This window comes from Penicillium canariense (assembly GCF_028826845.1).
Source record: "Penicillium canariense strain IBT 26290 chromosome Unknown utg000001l_segment0_segment0, whole genome shotgun sequence".
Classification (NCBI taxonomy): Eukaryota; Fungi; Ascomycota; class Eurotiomycetes; order Eurotiales; family Aspergillaceae; genus Penicillium; species Penicillium canariense.
In genome coordinates this window covers 5,909,902-5,933,283 of record NW_026622728.1, presented here as the reverse complement: position 1 = coordinate 5,933,283, position 23,382 = coordinate 5,909,902, and the positions used below count along the sequence as shown (strand labels likewise).

Here is a 23,382-nt window from a genome sequence, read left to right as displayed (position 1 = left end):
CTTCTGGGGGGAGAAGGGAAGGAGAGAGACGATAGTTAATTTTTTTTCAGCTCTATCATGTCATCAACTGGGTCAAATGACCTTTTCGACAGGATACTTTGGTCAAAGAACGAAAAAGTCCTCAAAAAGAAGAAAAGTGTCGGGGCCTGGAACAGACGCCAGGGCTGAGTTCGCGTACACCGTAATAAAAAAAATATATTAAGAGCAAAGTGGACAGAAATGGTGCCAAGTGGAGACGATGGAAAATAATCATACACAGCACTAGGGGCGCGCTAAGGCAGATGGTCTCACAAGACAGAGGGTGATCGACGAATGAACATAGCGCAGATGATGTGGGCGTTTGAAAATTTTCGAGCTTGTCTATGATAGGATCCAGTGCTTGTTGCACGGAATCATGTCTCCATAGTTGCTTGCTGTTCACTCCGGCTACTGCGACTGCATGGGAAGGTCAAAGAGAGTAGGGAAAAAAATACATGATCCATCCACTATGCTCGCATGGAGTGTGAGTGGTCCTTCCCCCCGACCCACCACCCACAACCCCCCTGCCAGGATCTCAGGCCTCGTAATTCACAACCGTGATTGCAGACCCACTTTGAAGCCCAACTGGTGTGTACAATGATGATTTGCCCGTCGCGCGCGCCGCTGCAGGGAAGTCCGCACGACTGCTTCGCTCAGTCACTGGCGGCTCTCCAGATTGGCCCGCAGCGCATGGTTGTATGTGGGTGCTTTCGTGTCGCATCCCTGTGGAATAGTCCAGAATTGCCTGGCTGTGGATTCCCACGGGCGCAGAGCCAGAGGAACATTGAATGTGGACGATAGACTTTCATCAACACTGACAGCGCTCCTGGCTGTTCCCTTCCATGAAGGCCCAAAAACAAGGTACAGGTGCAGCTGCAGCTGCAGCTGCAGCTGCTAGATGAACACAGGCCTCGTCATCCTCTTAAATTTTTGATTTTTTCCCCATCGCCAGCGCTCTCGACCGAGAATATTCCCCAAGTCACAAGCAACACTAATAATAAAAATAATATATCAGCTTGCTTGGCGAATAATTGAACATCTCGCCTGGCTGGAGCCCACTCTCATGCAAGGAATCGAGACGATAGAGGCGATTGGCTCCTTTTGGACTCGCTAGACTAGTTTAGCCTCTGCGCGCAGACACAACCTTGTCCAAGCCTGCTTCTCTCGAATAGATTGGCCGACGAAATTGAAAGGGCTCTCCCAAATTGTGGAACAGGTTTCGAGCTAAACACATACACAGCAAAACCGAAGCTTTCAACGCTCAGCCGTGTGCCGCCCGGCTTGGTTTTGACCTATCGTTTCCCAGCGCTGGGCATCCTCCTGCCTCGCCGATATTAATGGACGGAGATTTAGGGCGCAGAAAAAAAGGCCAATCATACCGGCACGGACGGTCCTTCATGTACTTTCGTCCGAGCGACTCCGGTAAAAGAAGCCGGTGGGCCATATTGTCCACGACTACACTAACGACTGTAGAGGCGAAGAGCAAAACTGGGTTTGCAGGCTGCATCCGGGTCCGAAGAGCACACAGCCGCGCCGCCATCCCATTTGTCGATTGCCGGAGGTTTGGGAAGGCATCGTGGCCACTATAAGAGCCACACGCAGTCAAGTGCGGTACTGTAAGATGTAAAGTGTACAATGTAAGATTCCAATTGTCCCGTGCTCCCAGAGCTGCACGCAGGTTACGCAATAACGGTCTTACAGCGGAAGGTCAGAAGAGATCAAGTCAGAAAAAGGAAAAGCGAGAGGAGAATGGTCTGATTTCTATTGTCACATGCACCTGAAAGCCAAAGCCTGCATCCGTTTTTTGGTGGCCCCCTTGCCGTTAATGTCATTAGATACAATGGTAGACAAGCCCGGCATCCTCGCTGGTAGGGCCTCAAAGGCCGAACCGCAGAAGATACATGGGCAAGAAAAGGAGAAACAAGGGAAAAGTAGATCATACAAGTTAATCAAACACCGATACACCAGAACAAGAAGGGGGATAAAAAAAGGGCCTTTGAAAGTATGTGTACAGTTAATGCGAAAAAGGGAGATGCGAGGACAGAATCAGGGAGTCTCTAGCACAAAGGCAATGAAGGGAAAGGGAAATAGTGGGAAAAAAATACAGTAGCCACACGGAGTGGCCGACGATGAGACAGTGGGAATGAGATGGGACAGCCAAGCAGCTTACTGCTTGTTCTCACCCTGCTGCTCACCGCCCTGCTGCTGCTGCTGCTGCTCGTTCTGGGCCTTGTGCATCTTGTCGAACAGGGTCAGGGAGGCAGTCTGGAGCTCATCAACCTTCGCCTTGAGCTCCTCAGCGGTAGCGGTACCCTCGCCAGCCTGGTTCTTGACAACGAACTCGCGGAGGGTGGCAATCTTCTCGCGGATGGTGTCAGCCTCAGCCTTGTCGAGACGATCCTCAAAGTCCTTGAGGGCCTTCTCAGTGTCGTTCAGGACGCTGTCAGCACGGTTCGCGGCCTCAATGGCGGCCTTGCGCTCCTTGTCTGCCTCAGCGTACTTCTCGGAATCCTCAACCATAGACTGAATCTCAGCATCCGAGAGACCGGAGCCTGAGGCAATGGTGATAGACTGATCCTTGTTGGTGGACTTGTCCTTGGCGTGGACGTGGACAATGGAGTCAGCATCAATGTCGAAGGTGACCTCGATCTGAGGAACACCACGGTGGGCAGGCGGAATGCCAACCAGCTGGAAGTTGCCCAGCATCTTGTTGTCCTTGACAAGCTCACGCTCACCCTGGAAGACCTTGATCTCAACAGCGGTCTGCATGTCGGCGGCGGTAGAGAAAGTCTGGGACTTCTTGGTGGGAATGGTGGTGTTACGGTTGATCAGACGGGTGAAGACACCGCCCAGAGTCTCGATACCGAGGGAGAGGGGAGTAACATCGAGCAGCAGAACGTCGGTAACCTCACCAGCCAGGACGGCACCCTGAACAGCGGCACCGATGGCGACCGCCTCATCGGGGTTAACCGACTTGGAGGGCTCACGGCCGAACATGGACTTGACAGACTCAGTGACCTTGGGCATACGGGTCATACCACCGACCAGGATGATATCCTGGATTTCGCTGGACTGGAGGTTGGCATCCTTGAGGGCCTTGCGGACGGGCTCAGTGGTGCGGCTGATGAGAGGATCAACCAGAGCCTCGAGCTGGGCTCGCGTCATTTTCTGGTTGATGTGGAGGGCGCCACTGGCGGAAGCAGAAATGAAGGGGAGGTCTATAAGCGGTTAGCTTTGGTTGCAAGACTTAAAATATGGAGGGAGAAACTCACTAATCTCGGTCTGAAGGGACGAAGACAGCTCAATCTTCGCCTTCTCGGCGGCCTCACGGATGCGCTGGATAGCCATGCGGTCGCCGGACAGGTCGACGCCGGACTCCTTCTTGAACTGCTCAACGATGTTGCGGACCAGTGTAATATCGAAGTCCTCACCACCCAGGTGGGTATCACCGTTGGTGGACTTCACCTCGAAAACACCCTTCTGGATCTCCAGCACGGAGATATCGAAGGTACCGCCACCCAGGTCGTAGACAGCGAGAACACGGTCGGCCTCCTTCTCCAGACCGTAGGCAAGAGCAGCAGCAGTGGGCTCGTTAACAACACGGAGAACGTTCAGACCGGCAATCTGACCGGCATCCTTGGTGGCCTGACGCTGGCTATCGTTGAAGTAGGCGGGAACAGTCACAACTGCGTTGGTTACGGGCTTGCTGAGGTAGGCCTCGGCAGTCTCCTTCATCTTGTTCAGGACGAAACCACCGATCTGGGAAGGCGAGTACTTCTGGCCACGGGCCTCGACCCAGGCGTCACCGTTGGTGTGCTGGACGATCTTGTAGGGGACCTCCTTAATGTCACGCTGAACCTCGGCATCGGTGAACTTGCGACCAATGAGACGCTTGGTAGCGAAAAGAGTGTTCTCGGGGTTGACAACGGCCTGACGCTTAGCGGCAATACCGACGAGACGCTCGCCATCCTGGGCGAAACCGACGACGGAGGGAGTTGTGCGAGCACCTGTCAAGTTAACAAGTTAGCGATTCAAGTTATCGCAATCGCGATCCTGGCCGATCGGTTGGGTTCCCCCTTTTGGTAGGGATATTCAGGCTAGGTGGCCGGCGAGGGAGAAGATTTTTCACATACCCTCAACGTTCTCGATAATCTTGGGGGTCTTGCCCTCCATGATGGCAACGGCGGAGTTGGTGGTACCTGGAGTTGTTCATGTTAAAACGATGTCCGGGTACAGTGACCTGTAAGCTACTTACCCAGATCGATACCGATGACCTGGCCCTTCACCTTCCCCTCACCACCTTCCGTGGAGTTCCATCGTCGGGTGGCAGGGAGTCTGGAGGCAGGAGTGCGAGCGAAAGCAGCGCGGGGGAGCTGAAGTGATTTATGTCAGTTGGGTTGTGATGCGACGCGCGTGACTAAGTTTTTTCTCTCATTGGGAGAACAGGACACTTACCGCGCGAGAAATGCGGGAAGACAGCATTGTGGTGAATTAAATTATACAGAAAAGAGAAAAGCTGATAGCACTCCCACGAATCAATCGCTGAGTGGATAGGAAAGGGGGAAGGGAGGATGGGGATGGGATGGAGAGAAGGAGGAAAGGAAGGGAGGGAAATGGAAGGGTAGAAATTGCACGGAGAGCTTCGGCCCGCCGTCGAAGTTGCTCGAATCACGGGACTGGACCAATCAGCGGCCGTGGATGCACCCGAGCTTCACCGCCCGGTTGGCTGTCGTTGCCGCATGACGACGGAGTATACCATGACGAGGAGAACTATAGTCCCGTATAGGTATAGACCAGGGTAAAAGTAGTAGTACATGTGGTAGAAATGGTATTACTTGGTCTGATATCTGGCCTCTTCAATTGAGAACTCGTCCATACATCCGTTTCCGTCGGAGTACCTCCCGAAGTCCCATAATGAGTTCACCATTGCCTCGGTCACCGGCAAGCCTCCCCGAATTGCCCAGTGTGCCCTGATAATGGTAGTCCGGCTGGTTCAACATCTACTCTTCCCAATGCGATAGCACGGAAATGATTAATCTCTCATTTCTTATTTCTCACTTCTCATCTGAGGGCAATCTGGGATCAAGTGTCCCCTGGCGCTAGGGTGTCCTGTGACCTCAAACATTGTTCAGTTCTCGATGCCATTGCGAAGCAGACGGGGAGTCGGTCGGACTGTCGATGGATGCGGCATGAATTGTTCTCCGAATGGCTCCGACTGGTCTCTCAGGACTGCCCTGCGAGCCTCGTGGGGTGCAGGAGAAAAAAAGGACTATCCATTTAATATTGCATGTTACAAGTTTCTACCTAAGGTAGGTAGGTACCTATCTACCCTGCAGTGGGAGCTCTATGTGAGGGAACGGGAGCTCTCTTCTATATATTCGGTGTCTCATGGAGTAGTCCCGCCAAGTTGGCCAGCAGCTCTCATTCCTCTGGAGGTCTGAGTCGGCTTTTATGTATAACTTATATATTTTTTGGGACCGCACAAACCCCATCCTGATCATGTCTGATCGAGACTAGCCCTTCCTGTCCTTCCCGTGGTTGGAACCGCATTCGTTTCCGGAACTTGCCTGAGGCGTGGCGCCGCATTCGTTGGAAAACGCTGGGCTTCCCCGGCTTTGAGCTCCAGCAAAGTCTTACGTCATCCGTTTGAAAGCGCATGCTAGTTACTTCGTCGGGGCTCTTCAGCGCCAACTCTCTGAGACGCTTGCTCGACCGATAGATCGGGGTCTTGATGCCCCTATATCCCTGCCTTCACCCCCTTGTGCGCTCGGACAATGTCAGCGCTGGCCTAGCTTGTCACCATGACCTCGGACTCGACCGTGTGCGTCGTTATCTCTGCTCTCCCCACCTCCGCCGGCCCTGTATGCTTCCTCTGCTTCACCGGCTCACTTGGCTCACAACCTCGCTGTTTTAGACATCGCCCGACCGAGTCCCTCATCCTTCCGAACAAACGACGATTCTTTCCGTTCCGGATACCTAACTTGTCTGTATCACCGCCTTCCATGCTTTGCTTTTACTGACGCGACCGAGCGATAGCCACACACAACTCCGCCACTATATCAGCACCGCCGATCCGGATCGCATTTATGTCGTCGTTGAAAGAATTGTCTATGCGATCCATATCGCGGCGCAAAAACGGGAGAGCATGGCTGTCATCCCGTTCGAGCCGCGATGCTTAGCGGCTGGATATGGGTGGATCGCAGTGGGGGGCCCGGAGAATGGAGAATGCGCCTTCATCAGAACCGACGAAAGAGGCATACAATTACACGGAGAGCCATCCTCACATCAGCCCTCCGATGTGGACAGCGCGCTTCCACTCGACCTCGAGATACCCTCTAGACTCCCATCCCCGGACACTTCGAGTGGTGGGACAACGTCGGCACGCCGTTCACCACGGAGGTTGTTACCGGAGTTTGAGCTGCACAAATTCGGGGGTAGTATTGTCAATTCCGTGACTATCCACCGCTTCCCGGCAGACCGCGAAGGTATCTCGAATGAAGATGTCATGGTCCTCAGGTATTTACAAGCTGCTGAGGCGACAAGCTCTTGCCCGTATGACTGACCTTATGGTAGCAACAACGATCGAACCGTCACAGTCTACTCGTTGACACGTGCAAAAGTGCTCAAAGTCCTCCACCACCCGACGTGCATGAACTATGCGATCATATCACCCGATCATAAAATACTCGCGGCAGTAGGGGACGAGAACCGTGTATATTTCTATGATGTGGCTCAGGATGGGGAGTCGCTCGTGACGATTGAATCTGGTGGAAACGTCGGAGGCTGGGAGTGGGAGCTATCCCGTTGTGTTGAAATGGACATCGGGCCGCGATCGGATGACGCTTGCTGCTTTACCATTGCCTTCTCTCCGTCCAGTCACCTCTGTGCGATCGGCTCCCAGTCCGGAATCGTCTCTGTGCTAGACATGGACCGCGTTCGTGAGACAGACAATGACATGCCCGTGATTTGCCAGTTCCAAGCCTCCCGATCATGCACCGAGGGAGGCGCTGTGCGATGCATGACATTCTCACCTGAGCCATGGGACCTTTTAGTTTGGCTAGAGGGCCATGGAAGAGCTGGGGTCGCGGATGTTCGCCAGTCGTTCTTACGGAGGCAAATACTGTACCTGGATGCCGATGGGCCACAGGTGGAAGAGGTCCGTACAACACCTCTGGCAGATGGCCCTGAGGGAGGCCATTCTGATGATGATCTGGAAATCACATCTCGGCTAGGGTTTGATGTTGACGATTCCCCACATGAGCGAGATGGAGAAGATACTGGACATGCTTCATCACGCGAGAGTCTGCTTCAAGACCTCACAGCGCGCGAGCGATTGATCATGCAATTCCTGAACACTGCACGCTGGAACGCGAGAGAGGAGATGGGCCTCACTGAGCGACCAGAACCACCCGCGAGAGCAACCCTCCATCCACACCCTGCAGCTCGTAGCCGCCATCATGGTTCCACGAATGGAACCACTGGGGTATCCCGACCCTTCTCTCCACCATACCTATACGATTCCTCTGATATCGCTCGAGATGGCCATCTGGGCCAGTCTAGTGCTACCTACCTTTCACCCCGCATCGGACGCCGGAGCTCGGTGGTGCTGTCGCAAGAAAATCGGTCATCTGAAACAGATGCCGCAAACCATGATCGACAACCCAGTGTCACTCTCAGCTGGACCGCAAGCTCACACTCCGAGCTCAACTCGCATTCCCCAGATGTTCTTAGTCGATTTAATGGCGATCCCGATTCCGTCATCCAAGAAATGGAAGCTCGCGGTATGGCTCCGCCACATCCACCAGAGCCGATCCCTCCACCCAACGTTGAGTTCAGACGTTCCCGAGGCCAACGATCAAGCTCTATTCCCCGACGAGTTGACCGCCCACAATCTAATCACCCTGGTCCAGAGAGGAGATATGACCCTACGAGACTCTCCAACTATGAGATTCGAGCAAATGTTGCGGCGGAGCGCCTACGACGCCAACGTCAAATTGCCGATGAGGTGCACAACCGCTCGCTGGCAGAACGGGGGCAAAGGGAACAGAGGGCTCGTCAGCAAATGCTTGGATTTGAGCAGACCCATTCACCCCGATGGATCCGCAATATCATCAATGATCTTCCCGAAAGAAGCTTCATTCACGGCCCAGGAGCCGAGGAACCAGATGCCACGGCCGGAGTCGGTTGGGGCGCTGATGGAAGAACACTGTAAGTTTCAAAACCCCTTCGCTGAAAAGAATATCGAGCGTGAACTAACTGCCTTGTAGATATATTGCAACTCTAGAGGGAATATTTGAGTTCCAGCTCAATGTTCACGACCGAAAAACCTTCCCCATCTTTTCATACCGATAAGAGCGACCTCATTGCTGGGCGGTCTCTTCAGGCGCAGTGAGATCATCCGGAAGAAATGGCCAAAGCTGTCTCACTCAAAAGGATCATACAAAAGGCCATTCTGTGCCTTTTGGTGGTTCGTCTTTTTTCAGATCGACTTTCGGGTTTTCACCCGGCGTTTCTCTCTTTCTGCATATCCCGTTGGCGCTCGGGGCGTACATTGATCAACCGATATGTCTCATGATTCCTGCACAGTTCCTTCTTCAAAAGCTGATTCCGGTACAAAAGTTCGGCTACGTATGATACTCTAATGCATTATGAAAATTTGAGAACTATGACTTGAAATAGAATCTTGGTTGACTGCTATTGATAATGATAACTCGCAAGGCACACCATTGACCACCAGGGTGAGAAACAGAAAGGGCCGCATTTTGAGGGACAATGCTGCCCTCAATGTAGATCCAACGATACGCAAAGGAAGAAAAGCGAGAGAAACCCGACATATTGTACTGTTCTCTCCTCCTCGCTAGAGATATCAAGGTCCCCGTCGTCTTCATGTTACCACCGAATGCCTGGTTTCGCGATATACAGTAGATATAGATATATATATTTTTAAAAGAAATTACCCATAAAAACGAGTCAATCTACCCGGGTTCTCGTCGGGTTTGGTCGAGTTTGAGTACGTATCAATGAGCCGAGTGTCATTTCGGCATCGACAGGCTTGGAGTGAATATGAGTGATCGCTAGGAAAGATCGCTGAGGAACCAACTGATTGATCCAAACTAGAGCTATATGGGAGACAAAAATGGGTGTTATAATCCCCACCGTGGCGGCCGAGATGCCGCTGGAAACATCTGCAATACTGCTGGTTGGAAATCCAGCTGGCTCAACAAGAGCAATCGCATCTGGAGGAAAGCCGCAGTGCAGCTGCTAGCTAACGGGTCCCGGCAGGAGGGCCGACGAGCTATTCCATTTGGGCCGTCAAGATTATACATGAAGATGAAGGTGCAGGAGATATCTTTAAAGTCCCTTTATTAAAGTTCATTTCAAAGCATGAGGCGGTGTCATGATAGAGTCGAGCACTTGATGCTTCAGCTTCGTCTCTCTCTCAGAAAGTCTTTCTACACATCTTTCAGTATATCTTGAGCAGCCCCAAAGGCCTAGTACAAAAGGTCCAATTAAATTTGTCAGGGGTTAAACCCTTCAGACGCCCCCGTACGCCTTACATGTAGCTTGCCCCACACGACGTCAATCTCCAACACAAAACGCGATACTGCCTCTGCACACCGCCATCAGAACGCTCCTGGCCGCGGGGAGCAATCGGAGTTGGTGCTTCATCTCCAAGCCTTTCTTTGACTCTATCTAGCCTCTTTCTCCCGAGGCTACATCGCTGTGACCACGCTCAATTTGGTCTCGTGGATTGTCGCAAGGGATTGGGCTTCCTCGTCCCCCCTACTCAGCACCCAAGCCACACACCAATGTGGGGTGGGCCGTCACTACCGAGCTGAATATCGATAATCTGGACACATATTTTGTGACCCATTGCCCCTACATTATCGACGATGGCGGACTCCCTAGCCTTAGCCATGGAGCAGCTGGCGCTCACAGTCAAGGATGTGAATTCAGACTTGATCCAATCGCGTCTTGAAACGCTGCTCACGGAGGAAGACAAAGATACAACCGCCACCACCAGAACTCGCAAGCAGACAAGCAAGAGTGCGACGGAATCGTTGGCAGAGCTTGAAGCCGAGTTCTTGACACCGTCTTCTAGGTTCAGCCCAAATTGGTTGAACCAGCTACAGAAGTATGCTGCCTTTTATTTTCGCTACAAAAGTTGAACTCAACTAATGACTGCCTCAGGCGATGGGACGTACCAGCAGATATCACGGACCTCTTTGAGATTGCCCCCACGCAAACACGAACCGTAACTCGATTCACACGAGAAGGCCTGGAAGGACGAGTGACGGGCTATCATGAAGTGACAATTCCAGCGACAAGCGAGACGGCCAAGAACTCAACCTCTCTACTGCGCCGTCCTGCTGGTCGTGCAGACTTTGTCCGAGGTGCCGCCGGATTCTTTCCCTTCGCACCTGGTGGGTTGGATGGAGTCGAGGCTCTGGCTGAAATGGAGGCCGATGCTCAGATTACAGAGCAGTCGCGCAGTGGTGGAAAGAGATCAGGCCTCGATCGAATTATCAACTTTGGATCCGAGGGTGGTCTCTTGACAACACCCCCTGGCTTTGACCGTGGTCTCACCTTCGCCGAGGCAAAGTCCAAAGAGGCTGCAGAGGGGGACGAGGAAGTGGAGCATGCTCTCCAAGAGGAAAGCGGTCTCCAAACCGACAAGCCTGATATCACCCCCGATGCTGAAGGACTTACCGATGGCGGAGGTGAGGAGGAAGCCAGTGACGAGGAGGAAGAGGACATCGATGCTTTGTTACCAGTCGAATTCCCTGCACTTGAACCGCGCAACCAGCTGCTCGCAGGCATTCAGAAGCAGAAGGGTAGAGAGTGGGCTCACGTCGTCGATGTAAACAAGGAGATTACCAACTTCCATGACTTGGTTCCAGATATGGCCAGAGAATGGCCATTCGAGCTGGACACTTTTCAAAAGGAAGCTGTGTACCACCTTGAGAATGGCGACTCGGTGTTTGTTGCTGCACACACCTCCGCAGGCAAGACTGTCGTCGCTGAATATGCCATCGCATTGGCATCTAAACACATGACGAAGGCCATCTACACATCTCCCATCAAAGCGCTGAGCAATCAGAAATATCGGGATTTCCGAACAATATTCGATGACGTCGGAATTCTCACGGGTGATGTTCAAATCAACCCCGAGGCCAGTTGTCTCATCATGACAACCGAAATTCTTCGCAGTATGCTTTACCGAGGCGCGGATCTCATTCGTGATGTTGAATTCGTCATCTTTGACGAGGTACATTATGTCAATGATCTTGAGAGAGGAGTGGTCTGGGAAGAAGTCATCATCATGCTTCCGGAGCACGTTACTCTCATTCTCCTATCTGCTACTGTTCCCAACACCTACGAATTCGCGTCCTGGGTGGGCCGCACGAAAAAGAAGGATATTTATGTGATCTCGACGCCGAAGCGACCCGTCCCGTTGGAACACTATCTTTGGGCTGGCAAGGACAAATTTAAGATAGTTGATTCCAACAAGCGATTTATTGAGGGTGGCTGGAAAAAGGCGAACGATATCATGTCCGGCAAAGAAGCCAAAGCCAAAAAAGAAGCCGAGGCTCAAGCCCAGGCCCAGGCCCAACGGGGCGGACCTCAAGGACGGGGACGGGGACAGCAAGGGGGCAGAGGGGCTCCTCGAGGAAATGGTCCACGTGGAGGTGGAGGTGGAGGCAGAGGGCAGCCGAATGGACGGGGGCAGCCTTCTCACCGGGGGACTGGTAACATCGCTCGCACTGGCCGTGGCGGTGGTCGACAATCTGCTGCCCAGGACAAAAACACCTGGGTTCATCTCGTTTCACATCTTCGCAAGGAGGACCTGCTCCCAGGCTGTGTATTCGTCTTCTCCAAGAAGCGGTGCGAAGAAAATGCGGACTCTCTTTCCAACCAAGACTTCTGCAACGCGTCAGAAAAGAGCTTGATCCACATGTTTATTGAGAAGTCTCTCACCCGTCTCAAGCCAGAAGACCGAACTCTGCCTCAAGTCCTCCGTCTCCGTGAACTACTCAGCAGAGGTGTTGCCGTACATCACGGCGGTCTTCTGCCAATCATGAAGGAGATTGTCGAGATTCTCTTCGCAAAGTCCCTAGTGAAAGTCCTCTTCGCCACGGAGACTTTCGCCATGGGCCTTAACCTGCCAACCCGAACTGTGGTCTTCTCTGGATTCCGCAAGCATGATGGTAAAGGCTTCCGAGATCTCCTACCTGGAGAGTACACACAGATGGCAGGACGTGCAGGGCGCAGAGGTCTCGATACTGTGGGTTATGTGCTCATAACGAATAGCGGAAGAGAGGAGGCACCGCCTGCTGGTGCTTTGAAGAAGATGATTCTTGGAGACCCAACCAAACTCAGATCCCAATTCCGACTCACATATAACATGATCCTCAATCTCCTTCGTGTGGAGGCTCTCAAGATCGAAGAGATGATCAAACGAAGTTTCAGCGAGAATGCCACCCAGGCCTTGCTACCAGAACATGAAAAACAAGTTCAGCTTTCTGAGGCTAGCTTGGAAAAAATCAAACGGGAGCCTTGCGAAGTTTGTGACGTGGACCTCGCTGCCTGCCACGCTGCTGCGATGGAGTATGAGAGGCTCACGGCAGAGCTGCACTCCGGCCTGTTCGCAAGCCCTGCTGGTAAACGACTCTTTGAAGTTAAGAAGCTCGTCGTGTACCGGAAGGTATGTCCTCCTATCTATGTGAACTCTACATGGATCATAAGATATTAATTTTTATCTAGGATGGAATGCGCACAGCTGGCGTCATCACCAAAGAGGGTATCACAACTGGCACCGTGCCGTGTATAACGGTGCTTGAAATTGGCACCATTAACGCCAGCAGGCGTCATCCCAGCGATATTCTCCCGTTCCTCCCCAAGTTCCGAGAGTACTTTCAACAGTTACCCTCAGATGGGGCCTCTATGCATCTCAAGATATGCAAGATCCCAGTGACGGATGTCGAATGTATCACGAACACGCGGGTTAAAGCTGGCGGACCAATTTGGTATTTAAATATCAAGAAGGGTAAGCACTCAATTTGGACCAAATTATCAAACTAGGCTAACCATGAAAAGCAGAAGCTGTCAAGTTTGCGGATAAGGAGCTGACCAAGTTTACTTCGTCCTGGCTTAGTGACAGTTGGGACGAGATCGATTGGGCCCGCATCAAGGAGCTGCAATCGCGAGACATAATCGATCAGCGGAAGGCCCAGGCAGAGTTTATCCAGTCATGCCACTGCATGCGGTGCCCCAACTTCTTGAACCACGTGAGTGAAAGACGCGATGTGGATACCCTCTTGCGCACATGCTGATCCTTTCTTTCACAGTTTGAAATGCAACATGACGAGTGGCAGGTCAAGGAGAATATCTCGCAGTTGAAGCAGCTGATGTCAGATCAAAACCTCCAATTGCTTCCAGATTATGAACAGCGCATCCAGGTCCTGAGGGAGCTTGGGTTTGTTGACGACCACTCTCGTGTGCAACTGAAGGGCAAGGTGGCCTGCGAGATTCACTCCGCAGACGAGCTGGTTCTGACCGAGTTGGTCCTTGAGAATGTTCTTGCCGAATACGAGCCGGAAGAGATTGTTGCCCTTCTGTCTGCTTTTGTCTTCCAGGAAAAGACCGACAGTACTCCAACCCTCACCCCTCGATTGGAGAAGGGCCAGGAAGCCATTATCCGAATTTCGGAGAAGGTCAACGATTTCCAGGTCTTGCATCAAGTCATCCAGTCCAGTGAAGACTCGAATGACTTTGCCAGCAAGCCCCGGTTTGGCCTTGCGGAGGTGGTCTACGAGTGGGCCAAGGGCATGTCCTTCAACCGCATTACCGACCTTACTGATGTGATGGAGGGTACTATTGTCCGGACGATTACCCGGCTTGATGAGACCTGTCGCGAGGTGAAAAATGCAGCCAAACTGGTTGGCGATCCATCGCTGTATACAAAGATGCAGCAGGCGCAGGAGCTGATCAAGCGGGATGTCATTTTTGCCGCGTCCCTGTACATGTAAAAGGGCGTGGGCCTGTTATCGTGGCCTGGTTGGGTTACTCTCTGTCTGTTTATTGGGCAGCACCCTCCCCCACACCAGTTATGATGGATGATACCCCGAGAAACAGGGATACAAACAATGTAACGAGTATGAGATAACCGGGAAACAACACAAGCAACGTAATCAACTTTCAAGAATATAAACATAGTCTCCAACCGGGCGGCAATAGGCCTGCGGGAGTATAGAAAATCAGTGTGCGGCCGCTGATTAGCTGCGGGGCGACCGCCCGCGAAAATCCCAGAAGAATAAATCTCCCCCCTCTACACTTTTTTCGACCTCCACCTCTCTCCTCGCCTTGGGCTTGTTCGTCCTTGCACACTCTCGCTCCCCTCATCTCTCTGTCCTCGCTGTCGCTCTGTCGGCCCCGGTCCGTCTTCCCCGGGGGTTCCTTGCTTGGAGTTTTTTGCTGTTATTTTTCTGGCGCTGGGGTGCCCAGGTGTTGCGATGATGGACGTCACGGCTCTCCGAGACCGTATCCAGTCTACTCTGGACCCGAACGCGAGTACTCGTCAACAAGCGGAGTTAGACCTGAAATATGTACGTCTGCTGCGTGTTCCTGGTGGGGGCCGTTGCCGTGAGACTGATACCCGGGACTTCCCCTCTCTAGGCCGAGACACAGCCCGGTTTTGTCAATGCGCTGCTGGACATTCTGCAGACAGAGCAGAACAATGCTGTTCAGCTGTCGGGTAAGTGTCTCAATGAGACCCTCTTTCGCCGTCTCCGACATTTGTGCCTAATCTGCCCTGCTCCCTCTCTCCAGCCGGTGTCTACTTGAAGAACCGCATCAGCCGCGGATGGGCTCCGATCGAAGATAATCCGCAACGCGCCCCCGTTCCTGAGTCCGAGAAGCCGGGCTTCCGCGAGAGACTCATCCCTGCCCTGGCATCGACCCCGCCCAATGTCCGCGCTCAGCTCGTTCCGCTCCTCCAGAAGATCCTGCAGAACGACTTCCCTGAGCAGTGGCCTGGTTTCATCGACCTCACTCTTCAACTCCTCGGCACGAACGATGCGAACACCGTCTACGCAGGCCTACAGTGCCTGCTCGCCATCTGCCGCGTGTATAGGTTTAAGGCTGGCGAGAAGAGAGAGGAGTTTGATAAGATTGTGGAGCACTCCTTCCCTCAGCTGCTTAGCATTGGCCAGAAATTGGTTGACGAGGAGAGCCTTGAGGCCGCTGAGATGCTCCGGCTCATCGTGAAGTCATATAAGCATGCCATCTACGTGGGTGACCCGCGCATTTATAAGCATCGATCTGTAGGAGAAACTGACAATAATTGTCTTCTAGTTTGAGCTCTCGCCAGCTCTCCAGACCCACCAAGCCACCGTGGACTGGTGCACATTGTTCCTGAGGATCATCTCCAAGACTCCTCCCGCTAATGCCATGGGAGAATCGAAGGAAGAACGGGAGCTGAACCACTGGTGGAAGTGCAAGAAATGGTCATACGCGAACTTGAATCGTCTCTTCATCAGGTAAGATGCTAACGTGACCTCTGGTCCGTGTTTTGCATAGGGACTCTTCTGTTTACTGACCAAATTTCCCCACTCACTAGATACGGCAACCCCACCACAATTACAAAATCCTCTACTCCCGATTATACCCCGTATGCGAAGACCTTCATTAGCACCTTTGCCCCAGAAATCCTCAAGGGTTATCTGCAGGAGATCGATAAGTGGGTATCCAAGTCGCAATGGCTCAGCAACTCCGCCCTGTCTTATACGTTGGTCTTCATGGAGGAGTGTGTCAAGCCGAAGGCTATGTGGGAGCATCTGAAGCCGCACATGGAGAACTTGATCGCCCACTTCGTTTTCCCTATCCTGTGCCAATCGGATGAGGATATCGAGCTCTTTGAGGAGGATCCTTCGGAGTATCTCCACCGCAAGCTGAACTTCTACGAGGAGGTTTCCGCTCCCGATGTTGCCGCCACCAACTTCCTGGTTTCTCTCACCAAGAACCGCAAGAAGCAGACCTTCTCGATCCTCACCTTTGTCAACGGCATTGTTAGCAAGTATGAGTCTGCGGCTGATGACCAGAAGCTGCCTCGGGAGAAGGAGGGTGCCCTCAGAATGATTGGTTCCCTCGCATCGGTTATTCTGGGTAAGAAGAGCCCCATTGCCGACCAGGTGGAATACTTCTTTGTCCGCCACGTTTTCCCCGAATTCCGCAGCCCTCACGGCTTCCTCCGTGCCCGTGCTTGTGACACCTTGGAGAAATTCGAACAGCTTGACTTCAAGGACCCCAACAACCTGATGATCATCTACCGGAACATTCTGGAGTCGATGACTGACTCCGAACTGCCCGTCCGCGTTGAGGCCGCTCTTGCTCTGCAGCCTTTGATTCGTCACGATGTCATTCGCACCTCCATGCAGCAGAACATCCCTCAGATCATGCAACAGCTTCTCAAACTGGCCAATGAGGTCGACGTTGATGCCCTAGCCAATGTCATGGAAGACTTTGTTGAGGTCTTCTCTGCCGAGCTTACGCCGTTCGCTGTCGCCCTGAGCGAGCAGCTGCGCGACACCTACATGCGCATTGTTGGTGAGCTTTTGGAGCGCAACGCTACTAAGGGCGGTGACGATGATGGATATGGTGATTTCTTGGACGACAAGAGTATCACGGCATTGGGTGTGTTGCAGACCATTGGAACCCTCATTCTCACCCTCGAGAGCACCCCCGATGTGCTCCTGCACCTTGAGACTATTCTGATGCCCGTCATCAGCATCACTCTGGAGAACAAGCTGTACGATCTCTACAACGAGGTCTTTGAGATTATCGACAGCTGCACCTTCGCGTCCAAGGCCATTTCGCCTACTATGTGGCAGGCATTTGAGTTGATCCACAAGACCTTCAAGGCTGGTGCCGAGCTGTACCTGGAGGACATGCTCCCAGCCCTCGACAACTACGTCTCCTACGGTTCCGACATGCTGGTTCAGAACCCAGCCTACCTTGGTGCCGTCGTTAGCATGGTTGAGGACATCTTCCGCGATGACAAGGTCGGTGGCGTTGACCGGATCTGCGGCTGTAAGCTGGCCGAGACTCTGATGCTCAACCTCCGCGGCCACATTGATCAGTATATCCCTCTCTTTATTGAGCTGGCTATGAGTGTCATCGATGCCGGTGAGGCCCGGACCAAGTCGTACCGTATTCACTTGATGGAAATGATTATCAACGCAATTTACTACAACCCGGCTCTCAGTCTGCAGGTTCTGGAAGCCAAGGGGTGGACCAACAAATTCTTCAGCACCTGGTTCTCCAGCATCGACCAGTTCCGTCGTGTTCACGACAAGAAGCTGTCCATTGCCGCCATCAGCTCGCTTCTCACCATGAAGGCGGGTGATGTTCCCGTGAGCGTCCAGCAAGGCTGGCCGAGATTGTTGCAGGGTGTGACAAGACTCTTCCAGACCCTGCCTGCTGCCATCAAGCGTATGTCTTTCGGTTTGACACGTGCCGCTTCTGTTTCATTGCTAACCATTTGTTTAGAACGCGAGGATGCCACTCGGGAGTCTGACTTCACTCTCGACGACGAGGGTGATGATGACGACGAGGAGAACGACTGGGATGGTGAGGTCGAGTGGAACGAGGAAGAGGTTGAGGAGGCCATCGACGGTGACGTTGCCGACGAGAGCGCTGCATACCTTGACTTCCTCAACAAGGAGGCCCAGAAGTTCAGCCAGTTCGCTGATGACGACGATGATGAGCTCGATGAAGAGAGTCTTCTTGAGACCCCTCTCGACAAGGTCGAGCCGTACGGCATGTTCAAGCATGTCTTCCTGAGTACGTGATGATCCACATTTTCCGTTCTATTGGTATCCGCTAACCTATCCATTATAGACCTCCAATCCGAGCAACCTCAGCTGTACGACAGCTTGACCAAGGTCCTCGGCCCCGATGAGCAGCAAATCATTCAGGCTGTGTTCCACGAGGCTGATGCCAAGGCGATGGTCGCTGCCGCCAACGCCGAAGCCGCCGCTGCAGCGGGCATGCAGTCCAATGGCAACCAATAGATCTGGGAGATGGAGTGAATTACTGCATCTATACCTGATCTTTTGATTGGGATTGTTCTTGTTTTCCTATCCATCCTCACGAGACATATGCCCCTTTCATGTCTTACTCCCATTGTTTAGATCATGCCTGTCCCCCGTCTATATTTGTTCATGCCTTTTTTTTTTTTTTAACTCCTCTTCCTCTTTTTCCTTCCGTATCATGCCCCTGCTGATGTGCTCTCAAAAGTCCCTCTCCCCCTACTGCCCTCGGCCCTTCCTAATCCGCCCTCACTGCACAGATTCCCCCAAAGACCTCTATTACCTTATGATATAGTACATCAGCCACGCTACAAATACTGAGTTCAAATCTTCTTTTGCGTCGTAGCTTGTACTTTCTGTCTGAGAATTATACCCTATGGATCAATTTCAGGTATTTATTGCCCATTGATTATCTATAAAATGCTGTGTGGGCCACGTGACGAGAACAGAGTGTGGATAAGATGATGTCACCCCATTCCATTCGCCTTAATCGATCCAGCAATTCGGTGCAAGCTCGGGAGAAGAATGGCATAACCAGAATATTCTTCTCCATGGCAACCTGGGGCCCGGCAGCTCAAAATCCACCTGCAGCCGCAGGGTCTGAACGACGTCATGATGAAGCATCCAGATAACTTACCCGGTTTAACGGCGGTCACGTCAGCCATGTAGACAGAAACGAATCTCCAGACAATTATTAAAGCATTCCTACTCTAATTCAATCTCCCGATCCATCTGCCAACATACCACCGCCAACCCGCCCATTGGCAAACCTCAATTCTCTCAGACACCGGTAACGTCCAACTACATCAATCTTTATTCTAGAGGTGACTTCTAACTTCCAGCCTCTAGAACCCCATTTCATCAACCAAATCAACTTACTCAAACAACATCCTCATTCCCATCATGTCCGCCCCCTATCCAGGCCGCCAGTCCCCCGAGCCAGAGCGACAGTCTGGCCCCCAGCTGAACGAACCCCCGTCCAGCGGCAAAATCGCCGGCTCCTCGGTTCGCCCAGCCCCAGAGTTTTCTCATGAGAAGGCCGATCAAAGGGATCAACCCCTCGAGAGCAATCCGAAGCATATACTGGAGGACATTGAGGCTGCCAAGTATAAGAAATGAATTGAGGGATGGGACATCGCGTGTCGGTTTCGTTTTGGAAACCAGCAACAGAATGCATAATTGATATCTTGCCTTTCAGTGCCATGGGGGAAAGCTTTTCTTTATATGGTGGAGGAAAGATTGTACGTACGAGCTTATCCGTCGAGAAATGATATGACGATACAAATACTGTAAATTTGCTCTACGTAAGGCAGACGGTATGGGTTCCTTAAAGCTATCAGATTATACGAATGTGGAAGTGTGGATTTGACCGGGATGAGAATATCGTGTATTCATCCGTTCGCTTGCATTAAATTACGAAGAAACAAGTACGCCGTAGCGTTCGGAATCACATCGCAATCGTCAGCGCGTCCCAGATAGCAAAAAGCGTATCAAGCAAGAAAATCACGTATGCACATCTCATGGCACCAGGAAACACAGATGAAAGCATAGACACGAAGATAGCACGATAGCGCCGGATATTATCAGTCATAGGAACGTAATTACGCCTTAGGCTCAGCAGGGGTAGCAGTTCCCGCCGGGTGAGAGGCAGGGACAGTAGCAGGGGCAACGCCAGCAGCCTCGCTGCCAGCAGGAGCAACGCCCTCAGTCTCACCACCCTTGCCCTGCTTCAGGTCGGCCAGGTGGCGCGCCTCGTTGTGAATATCGCGCACCTGCTTGTCGGTCTGGACGTAGAAGTCGCGCAGCTTCTGGCCGGAGGGGTGCTCGAGGGCCTTCTCGAAGTAAGAGTGCAGGCCGCGCCAGCCGGAGGCAGCCTTGTTGGAGATCTGGTAGCTGTCATCAATACCCTTGGCGCGCTCGGTGGCGTTGAACTTCTTGTCAAAGTTGGACAGCGCGCTCGTGAACTTGGTCGAGAAGCCGTGCTTCTGGTCCAGTGTGATCGCCTTCTGAATCGCTCCGTCGCTCACGACGTACCCGTGCGCCAGGTACTCGGCAATGATGCGTGAGCGTGGCTTATCTTCCTGCGCGATGTCCTCATCTTCCTTCTCGGTGGCGGCGTCGGTGGCCGATGCGCCGGCCAGGGCATCGATGCTCTGCGCCGCCTCGACGTGCACCGACGAGGTGCCCAATTGGGTTTGGTCGAGCAGCAGTGCTGTCTTAGCAGCTCTACAGGAGGAACAATGGTGTTAGTATGGGTGTAGTTGCTAAGTGGTGCGAGATGGGAGCGATGGGGCCATCATGAAACACGGTGCGGGGTAACTTACGCTTCCTTCTCAAAAGTCACGCTGGCGGACTTGGGAGCGTCGGCCTCAGACGAGGTGGGAGTAATGGACAGACTGGTGATCTTTCCACTGTAAGGGCGAAATGTTAGCGAAAAGGCATTTCTCAATGATGAGGCTTGGGGGTTTGAGGTCTGAGCTCTTGCGCGATCCATACCAGAAGCTGAAGAAGTCGCGGACATCCTTCTCAGAGGTGGCGGGCGAGATGCCCGAAACGTGGACGGTGGCAGCGTTGGACATGGTGGCGATGTGGAGGTTGGTGAGGACGTTTGCGTGAGAGAGATATGCTGGAGGAGGGAAATGAAAAGGGAAGCTTCGTGAGGTCAGTTATGTACTCGGGATCTGCGCCGCGGGTGACGTATGGCGGGGCTGCACCGCCTCGTGTCACCAACAAGGTTACTGCCTAAGCCACGATCCCTTGGTCGGCTTGTGCTCGGAGAATCCTAGGCAGAACGATTTAGATGACTACGAGTTTCCGCGCCTTCTGGTAGGTGGGATTCATGTCGAAGATGCTGGCAGGAGTGAAGCTGTTCAGCTACCTAACTGCCCCGTCACATGAAGCAAATCTAGTGTGGACCCACCTCCGACTAGCTAAGATAACAATATCAAGAGACCAACAGGTGGTGGACGAAAGAAAAATGAAGGATCGATTTGTGTCTGCCTGCAAATCTTCCAGCCTTGACGGTAGATAAAGATAGTAACAACATAAGAGAATTGGACTGCGCCCGGCAGCAAACAAGGAGGCGAACCAGTTGATTCTTTAGGAATCCCCCAAAGACGGTGAAGTGTCTGTTGACGCCGGCTCCGCCTCCTTCTGCTGCTTCAACACACCTTCCAGCTCCCGAACCCGCTTTCGCAGTTGCTCATTCTCCCGCTTCATGGATTCTAGCTCCAACTTGTGCAGCGTGGCCTCCTCGTACCGCGACATAGGATTGACCGACGCTCCAAGATGAGTCTGCGAGACGGAATTGCGATGGGGGTAGATGGACGGGCTGCCATAATGTGTGAACTGGTCGCCGTGGGAATATTGCGAATGGGAGGGGATCGACCCGACGGATGGGCGTCGCGAGGTGAGGGATGGCTCGCGACTTCGGGCCGTGCGAGAATGAGAGTGGTCGGTTGACCGCGAGGGCATGCTGCTGTCCCGGGAGGGTGCAATGCCCGTCACGCTCGCAGCTTGCGAGCCTTGGGCAGTGGCGTGGGAACTCAGGCTGGAGGAGGACCGCTGGCGCCGCGAAGAGTGAGAATGTGTGGAGCTTCCCAACGATGGCGAGGCATGGAGCCCATCGGCAGGCTCGTTGAGAGTTGAGGTAGAGGAAGCAGTCGATGCCACGGAAGCTGTCTGTTGACGCAGCAGAGAGAGTTCCCGAGTCAATCGGTTCACCTGGCCGCCGCTTGTGTTAAACTCGCCATATCTTTGGGCCGTATCAATGGCCTCCTCCGGTCCGACTCACCATTGCTTCCTGCTCCTTCTCCAGCACCAGATGTAGGTCCGAAGGAGTGAGCGGCTTAGGATGACGCAGTGGTCCTAATTCCGTCAGTCTTGAAGTATAGATAATGGCAGTCTCTACACGAGGATGGCTCACCCTGTGCAGTACTGGTGATCCCATGATCACTCATCCCCAATGGTGGGCTTCCATGGTGTGAAACGGGACTTATCGGCGCCTGACTGGAGCCATGAGAGTGCCGAGCCAGAGGTGAGGGGGGTGCCATGGCGGGAAACGTGGTGGTTGCGGCGCGAGGACGGGGGGTAGATTGTGTGGCCATGGTGTCGGGGCTATCGCCAATATCTTCTGCGGTATCAACAGACAAGCTCCTCTGAACCTGCAGAAGGCATGCGAGTTCAATGGAGGACCCGCAGCGGACTCTTAACTGTTTTGCCTGGTCGGCGTCGGGCAGCGATGAGGTGTGGCTGAACCAAAACACTGCCCCTTGATCGGAATGATATGAAACATTCCAGTTGGAGAGGAATTATCTCTGGGTACAGATGAGCTCATCTGATGTCGAGGGCCGGTTTGTAGAAGCGAAGGGAAGGGGAAAGGGAAGGTGACGGAAGGAGGAGGTCAAAGAAAGAGAGAGGGAGGGATGGGCGACACAGTTGATCCCCCTGATAGCCTAGGTTTCGTCCTGTAGGTACACGCCCACGCTATCCACTACATTTCCTACACCCAGCAACTCCTCCACCCGTCCGGCTGTTCGCCGTCATGCGTTGGTGCCCCTCGCTGACTGGTTATCATTGGGCCGTGCCCATAGTACGCAGCATGGGAGGTATCAACATTCTCCCGCAGGGGAGTTTTGCGATCGCCAGATCGTCAGATCGCCCTGGAAACAACGGAACAATGGGCTACTCAGCGCAGGACGCGATCAGGCATACTCCTATTTATCGACTATCCATCGACATAGGACGCAGTATACACGATGTCGATGCCTCCATTATGGCGTGGACCGACAGGTGATGAGATACGTACTGTGCGGCGGTGCTCGGACCTCTGAAAGGTGCAATATGAACTGTCTTACGAGCTTGCTTATTACTCCTATTTGACAGGATAATGGGGGATGCAATACCCATATAACGGTGTAGTACAACACTGCATGATATGCATAGGATTAGCTACGCGTCGTCTCGAGTCCGCGATTTCCTCGTATACCGTCATCATACACGGGATAACCCTATTCGATCAATTATCGATAGATTGATATAGATATCAATGACCCTACCAAATGTGGATAGCAATATCATTATTGGCTATTCTCCAACGAAGTCCTCCTCGCCGCTCAAAACGATAAACAAGCTCGTTGATCTACAGGTTACGTAACCGGCCCGATACGGCAAAACATCAACGGGGAAATCAGTCGCATCCAAGGAACACCAAAGAACCCACAAAAGGGCGGGCGCTGTTTGACTCTGCGACCCCCCCAGATTGCTCGCGGGCCGC

The 23,382-nt window shown here is 52.9% G+C and overlaps 7 protein-coding genes across 7 annotated transcripts; 4 read left to right on the top strand and 3 right to left on the bottom strand.

Annotated features, from left to right (window-relative positions):
• Positions 1-2,184: 2,184 nt before the first annotated feature.
• N7482_002013 (Hsp70 family protein) lies at positions 2,185-4,500 on the bottom strand (the record flags this gene model as incomplete). Its single annotated transcript, XM_056684138.1, has 5 exons — positions 2,185-3,236; positions 3,291-4,025; positions 4,152-4,217; positions 4,274-4,391; positions 4,474-4,500. The coding sequence occupies 5 exons, from the start codon at positions 4,498-4,500 to the stop codon at positions 2,185-2,187; spliced, it is 1,998 nt and encodes a 665-aa protein (XP_056547744.1).
• Positions 4,501-5,819: 1,319 nt separating this feature from the next.
• On the top strand, positions 5,820-8,370 carry N7482_002012 (uncharacterized protein; the record flags this gene model as incomplete). The annotated part of the gene is made up of 4 exons (XM_056684137.1): positions 5,820-6,001; positions 6,055-6,534; positions 6,592-8,226; positions 8,286-8,370. 4 exons carry the CDS (start codon positions 5,820-5,822, stop codon positions 8,368-8,370), a joined length of 2,382 nt encoding a protein of 793 aa, XP_056547743.1.
• Positions 8,371-9,911: 1,541 nt separating this feature from the next.
• Positions 9,912-14,048, top strand: N7482_002011 (SKI complex RNA helicase subunit SKI2; the record flags this gene model as incomplete). The annotated part of the gene is made up of 5 exons (XM_056684136.1): positions 9,912-10,153; positions 10,210-12,724; positions 12,784-13,066; positions 13,117-13,307; positions 13,368-14,048. The coding sequence occupies 5 exons, from the start codon at positions 9,912-9,914 to the stop codon at positions 14,046-14,048; spliced, it is 3,912 nt and encodes a 1,303-aa protein (XP_056547742.1).
• A 483-nt stretch (positions 14,049-14,531) lies between these two features.
• Positions 14,532-18,089, top strand: N7482_002010 (putative nonsense-mediated mRNA decay protein (Nmd5); the record flags this gene model as incomplete). The annotated part of the gene is made up of 7 exons (XM_056684135.1): positions 14,532-14,624; positions 14,695-14,773; positions 14,848-15,308; positions 15,373-15,557; positions 15,638-17,508; positions 17,566-17,859; positions 17,917-18,089. The coding sequence occupies 7 exons, from the start codon at positions 14,532-14,534 to the stop codon at positions 18,087-18,089; spliced, it is 3,156 nt and encodes a 1,051-aa protein (XP_056547741.1).
• Positions 18,090-19,010: 921 nt separating this feature from the next.
• N7482_002009 (uncharacterized protein) lies at positions 19,011-19,226 on the top strand (the record flags this gene model as incomplete). Its single annotated transcript, XM_056684134.1, has 1 exon — positions 19,011-19,226. One exon carries the CDS (start codon positions 19,011-19,013, stop codon positions 19,224-19,226), a length of 216 nt encoding a protein of 71 aa, XP_056547740.1.
• A 482-nt stretch (positions 19,227-19,708) lies between these two features.
• On the bottom strand, positions 19,709-20,686 carry vip1 (putative actin cytoskeleton protein (VIP1); the record flags this gene model as incomplete). Its single annotated transcript, XM_056684133.1, has 3 exons — positions 19,709-20,333; positions 20,432-20,518; positions 20,604-20,686. 3 exons carry the CDS (start codon positions 20,684-20,686, stop codon positions 19,709-19,711), a joined length of 795 nt encoding a protein of 264 aa, XP_056547739.1.
• A 520-nt stretch (positions 20,687-21,206) lies between these two features.
• On the bottom strand, positions 21,207-22,213 carry N7482_002007 (uncharacterized protein; the record flags this gene model as incomplete). Its single annotated transcript, XM_056684132.1, is given in 3 exon segments — positions 21,207-21,884; positions 21,901-21,974; positions 22,033-22,213. 3 exon segments carry the CDS (start codon positions 22,211-22,213, stop codon positions 21,207-21,209), a joined length of 933 nt encoding a protein of 310 aa, XP_056547738.1.
• Positions 22,214-23,382: the final 1,169 nt, after the last annotated feature.